The sequence below is a fragment of the Branchiostoma belcheri genome, unplaced genomic scaffold (assembly GCF_001625305.1).
Source record: "Branchiostoma belcheri isolate BF01 breed outbred unplaced genomic scaffold, Haploidv18h27 scaffold56, whole genome shotgun sequence".
NCBI lineage: Eukaryota > Metazoa > Chordata > Leptocardii > Amphioxiformes > Branchiostomatidae > Branchiostoma > Branchiostoma belcheri.
Genome location: NW_017804198.1, coordinates 511,651 through 517,581, shown reverse-complemented (window position 1 = coordinate 517,581; position 5,931 = coordinate 511,651). Strand labels below are relative to the sequence as shown.

Genomic DNA, 5,931 nt, shown 5'->3' with positions numbered 1-5,931 from the left:
TAGGAAACTCTCTTCCGGTTGGCCAAGTACGTGGCGTGGGTGACCGTGTTCCTGGTGTCCACCAGTTCTGCGTTCTTCGTCCTCCTGTACAGTATGGACTGGGGAAAGGAGACGAGTGAAGCCTGGATGAAGGCCTTTGTTCTGTCCTTCATTGGATCCAGCTGTGTGGTGGACACACTTCAGGTAATGTAGCTGTCTGGTTCGTAATATTTAAGAACATTTGCAACAAGAATTAGGAGACTTCACACCTCCATGAAATATTTAGATCGAGTAATGGTGACCTCTTCATTTCAAGAATTTCATATATATATATATATATAGTGGTCATTGCTGGGAACTTAATACTTGTAATATTTGGAAGTTTATTGAAGCTGAACAAAACTAAACATGATTTATTCAAATCGGGACGTAATATGCATACTTCACAAGGAAACAAGAGAATGCCCTTATTTTGTAAGAGTTTATGCAAATTAGCGTCTTTTCATACTTACAATTCATACTTACCATGAAAAATATATGATTAGTTTAAACGGTTAACATAAGTTGGGGAAGGTATGAGGTCTTGGAACTCTTTTTGTGTATAAAACCTTAAAATAAGTCTCTAGCTTTCACATAACAAACATTATACCTTTTCCATGCCAAATGATACGGATTTGACTAGTGTGTTACTAGGTAGGGGCTATGTACTAGTAAATCTTTTGCATAAGAATTTTTGTAAATGAGCAGGTCATCAAATAAGATTCACAAAAGCAATAAACATTTCAAGGATGTATCAGGTTTCCAAACTCTATTTGCATTATCAAATTGCAATTTTTGTTATCATCATTGTTATTATTATTGTTGTTGTAATTGTTGTTTGTTAGCAATGATTCTTTATTTCCTGCTGTTCTTTCTGTTGTTTTCATTTGCTCCACGATCAAGAAAGAATACTGTTTCCCTCATCCATTGCACATACATGTAATAAAGCTGCAATAAGTAAATAAAAATGTTGTTGACTGATCAAGCAATAAATATCCTTTCCTTACAGATCTTTGTGCTGTCTGTTGCCCTGGCTGCTATATTTTCTCTCCCGTTCCTCAACAAGCCAGCAGCTATCCGGAAAGAAGACCTGCAGCTGGACCTGTGGAACTCAGCAGGTTAGAATTCTAATACTAACATGTTAGTCCAAAAATCCTGGTAACTTTTATTATGTTATGTCTTCTATGAAGATAATAATTCTGCACAATAGCAAAACTTTCGAACTGTTAGCTCCGGTGTCTTTTCTTAATGAAAAATTGCATACAAAAATTGCTTTCGAAATATTATGAATTTACAGCGCAAGTGAAATGTTTTTTTTTTTAATTCGACACATTTAAATGAGAATAACTTAGTTTTCCTTCGACAGATTACTTTCCTTAATAACTACATTACCATGCAAGACGCGAAAATCGTTTTTCTTCAACACTTATGATTTACTGTACATTTTAGAGCCATGCATTTCTGTTGTCTAATCATATCTTTTAAATCATAGCACCGAAGAAGATTTACGCACCTGTAAAGCCTGATGGTCAATCGGCCAGGAAGAAGAAGGAGCTGGGTAAGAAGTCAGCTTCTGTACTGAAGGAGTTTCTTCTGCTGCTTATCTTCGTGGTCCTCCTCTTCTACATCGCCCAGGCGGACAAAGACCAACATGCCGTCTATGAGAGACAGTCACTGTCCAACAATATTCTGCAAGAATATGATGCGGTAAGCAGATGACTAGCTTCTACTATAGCCTTCAGTTTGAAAGTTCATATGGTGTGATTGAAGTCTATCGGAAACACGTTTAAATAATCTGTTTCTGTCAGAATCATAGTAACAGAAAGTAGCTATAGCTATATGTTTCATAATCCTACAGAGTTACTTTACTTTCTTTGACACTACATGCAATTAGCCTTCGGGCATGACGACTATATAATATATTGTCTTGCCCACAGATAAAAACCCCGGACCAGTTTTACAGTTGGCTTGAGGACGTGTGGATGCCGACCCTGTACCCAACCACCTGGTACAACGGAAAGAACATGAAGTTCTTAGACCGACAGTTTGCACACAACACGGGATCCTTTCGCATCGGCCCACCACGGCTGACACAAGTTCGACAACTTCCCATTTCAGGTACGTCTTGAAAAATTGACATGTTCTTCCGTCGTCCTCCTGCTTTAGTTAAACGCATCTTTTTCGTCTTCATGGACTAGAAATGGCCTTTAATATTAAAAGACAAAACATCTCGTCCATTGTAAACATTACCCCAAAGAACACAATCCAGTTTTGCATTACAATTGCATAGACTTGATTATTTATCACATTTAGTTAGTACGTATTCTTATTCTAATTGAAAAAAATGAGATAAGGACGTGTTATCTCATTTTTTCCATATAGAGTTTGATGGAATTCTTATATGGAAAAAAATGAGATAAGGACGTGCTATCTCATTTTTTCCATATAGAGCTAATATGGAAAAAAAATGAGATAAGGACTTACGCAAGAGAAAGATGCCTTTTCCCCTGTCCTCTGTTAATATGCTTGACTGAAACGACAGTTTATTGTAACGATTATTTTCTGCCCTTACATAATACAGACACCATGGCGAGGACGTCTAGTGATGAGCTTGGTTGGAGCTTTCTGCAGGGGAACGGGTCTGGTAACTGTTGGCGATTCATGATTCGGGACCAGTTAACTCAGCTGAACGACATCAACCATTGCACGACTCGCCACTCCTTTGACGTTCCTTTGGATCATGGCTCCGCTGTATCATTCCTCGGTGCCTTGAGAGACAACGAGTTTTTCGACAAATATACACGATCCTTGGCAATCGACATCAACTTCTACAACCCCAGCCTGAAGCTGTTCAGCGTTGTGAACATGATCTTGGATCGTTCCGGAGTAGGACATCTTGTACCAACATCAATAATCACCTCCTTCAAACTATTTCAATACGAAACTGATGCCGACTATGTGGACTTGTTTATGCACATTCTATTCACACTTATCTTCTTAGTGGTGCTTTTTAGGGAGGTGAAAGGAATGAAAGACATGGGGTGGAAGTATTTCACTTCGAAGTGGAATGTCCCCGGATGTGTTAGCCTCATCGGTACCGCAACAATAATTTCTGTCTTCATCAAGAGATATGTCGTGGCATCTGAGACACTTGAAATGGTCGCCACAAGCAACGGTACGCTAGCTTCCCGATAAAAAAGGATAACTCTATTAATGCAGTAATCGAATTAAGAAATTTAAAGCTTCAGATTTAATGATTATATGATATCTTTTTTTGATTTTTTTAGGTTTGATTATTTCAACTATGCTGCATAAGACGCTTACACTGCGCGAAGATTTAGCTTTACCAATCGCAGTATATGCCAGTTGTTTTGAAACATATAGTAACACGGCGTGGTGGCGACACACTCAAGTTATATTCATGTCGCCACTAACATACCAGTTAAGTTGGGCAATGTTTTTATCTTACTTGATATTTACTTTGAGGTCCGGTACTGTTTACAAAATAAACATTACCCGTCTAATTGTTTAGAACGTAAACATTGCCCAACTTTACTGGCACTTACTACCATTTAACTTTCCGTGCAGTGTTACTGAAAGTACCTCTATGATTTCATGAGTTTCTTTCATCTATCAGGTGACCTTGGGTTTGTACGATTTCTTGACCTGACTGCTGCCTTGTGGTGGGATGCCTGTTTCAAGCACGTCTTGGGCCTTGTTGTCTTCATCAACACCATCACCCTACTTCGCGTCGTCCGCTTCAGTCAAACAGTTGGCAAACTGCTGGCAATCCCCGGCATTATGAAGGAGGAGCTCCTGTCCTTCTTAGTTGTTGCTGTCGTTGCCCTCATAGCCTTTGTCAGTTCAGGTACAAAGTCATGAATTATGTCATCATTATTATGATCTCACAGAATAGTTGCATGAGTGAATCTCTCTCTCCTATTCTCCCAGTGTTTACAGCACGCTTTTTTTAAAAACAACTTCATTCAAGCCGGTTGGTCTTTCTAATCTTGCATGATGTTGTTTGCATACAAGTACAGTAAATTTCTTTCACAAATGACTCTCATAACTCAAAAGTCATGATTTTACCGAAACTTTGCTACCTTTACTCGTTAACCAACGTTGACACCTTGTCATGTTCCTGGTTTCAGGACACCTCATCTTCGGAAGCCACATGGAATCTTACACAGACCTGTACCATACGTTATTTGCCCTCTTCGAGATGATGCTTGGCAGGTCAGTATTATTAAAGAACGCGTAACGGTCTTAATTTACTAAATTAAAGTATGAAGCATATCGTGTTCCTAATGTTTATCACGTATTACTGTCAAGGACGTTGTCTCATGGTGAACCTACTTGTGTTTTAATTCAAGGTTCTTCGCCCAAGACATGTTGGATTCCAACCCTCTCACCGGGCCGATTTTCTTCTCTTCCTTCATGATCTGCATCTTCATCCTCCTGATGAACTTCCTCATTACCATCGTTTGTGACGCCATTTCCGCTGACGTTCACGTCACCCACGACTCTGAACTTGCTGAGTACATCTGGAGGAGTTTCCGGGCTATGTTGGGGTTTCACAGCACGCCGGATAAGGAGGATAAACCAGGTAAAGCTGGAGTCACATTTGAAAGGGGGCCTGCTCGGCATGTTCCCGGTGAAGACGCCGAGCGTGCGCCGGCTGTCAGGGTCACAATTAAATGTTCCTTTACGGCTCCCTTTCGGGTCGCTGTGGCGGCTTCTATAAAAAATTCACAAACTTTTGGTCCCTTTGACGGCCGGTTTCTGTTGGTCCGGTGACTTGGTCCGGTGAGGTTACAAGGTCGCTTCGGCGTACCCTACCCGACGGGGCCCGAAGTGATTTTAGTTTCAGTTAAAATCAATTCGGCGACCACGCGGGGCCAAAAACAGGCCAGTTTCCGTCCAGGTCCCGTTTGGTAGAGCAAAAAAAACCCGAAAACGTGCCGAGTGGGCGCCTTTGTTGAATTGTGACCTAGGCTGAGGTTAAGCAAAGTACATCATTCGGTAGTGTTTTAAAACATGGCTTTTAGTCTTTGGCTTTAGTACAGTAATTAAAGTGTTCTGCACTCCATGTTTCCCATTCTCTTCACATATACAAAAAAGTAGCTCCCTTGCAATAAAGATTCATCGATGACATACAGTCCCATGTAAATATATATCAACTCAATTTTATGTTGCATTTGTTTTCAATCATTACTGGCGCAAACATGAAGAACGTTTCCTTGTCTTTTTCAAAGGTGTACTAAAGATGGAGGAGTTGAAAGTCAACATATGCATGATCCGGGACAAACTTGACGAAAGTCTGGACATCTGCAACTCCATCCTGCCACTGTCATCACGTCAACAGAAGAGTAGCCCGACCTCAGACGTGCTTAACCTTCTGAAGTATAGCCGTTTTAACCCTTCTTATGAAGTCATCCGCAGAGAAAGTAAATTAACAACGATTGACGAGGAAAACTAATTTGCTACCACGGATGTACAAGACGACGTCTCAATTTAAAACTTGCTAATGACAAAGTAAATAAATTCGACATAGACACCAAAATCCAAAACATGATGCACGAATACCGGTACCAGAAAGAAGAGAAACTAGAGCAACAATGAGCTGAGCATGAACTAATATAACCGAAGTAAGATTCAGCTCGGATCACCGGATTACATTGGTTTGCCATCGGCAGCGAGTCTTTCCAATCGAGTAACTTGGATAACTGAGTAAGTGTAAGAAATGTCGCCAAGTCTTTCACATGGGCTGCTGTTTTTAAAGTTCACATGTGCAAGGTTCTCCTGGAAATAGAACTGGAGCAGGCAGCATGTACATGACACGGCCCTCCGATACCTTTTTAATCCCTTAGGGTCATCACACATATCCTAATATGGCCTCCCGAACACTGGACC

General features: G+C 40.5%; 1 protein-coding gene across 1 annotated transcript in view; it reads left to right on the top strand.

Moving 5' to 3' along the window:
* The window catches only part of LOC109481537, a 9,549-nt gene extending 4,052 nt beyond the window's left edge, over positions 1–5,497 (top strand). The window contains exons 8-14 of the mRNA XM_019784120.1: positions 1,511–1,725; positions 1,956–2,136; positions 2,600–2,897; positions 3,651–3,886; positions 4,170–4,254; positions 4,392–4,624; positions 5,274–5,497. Coding sequence (XP_019639679.1) covers positions 1,511–1,725; positions 1,956–2,136; positions 2,600–2,897; positions 3,651–3,886; positions 4,170–4,254; positions 4,392–4,624; positions 5,274–5,497 — 1,472 coding nt within the window. The remainder of the gene's footprint in view (positions 1–1,510; positions 1,726–1,955; positions 2,137–2,599; positions 2,898–3,650; positions 3,887–4,169; positions 4,255–4,391; positions 4,625–5,273) is intronic.
* Positions 5,498–5,931: the final 434 nt, after the last annotated feature.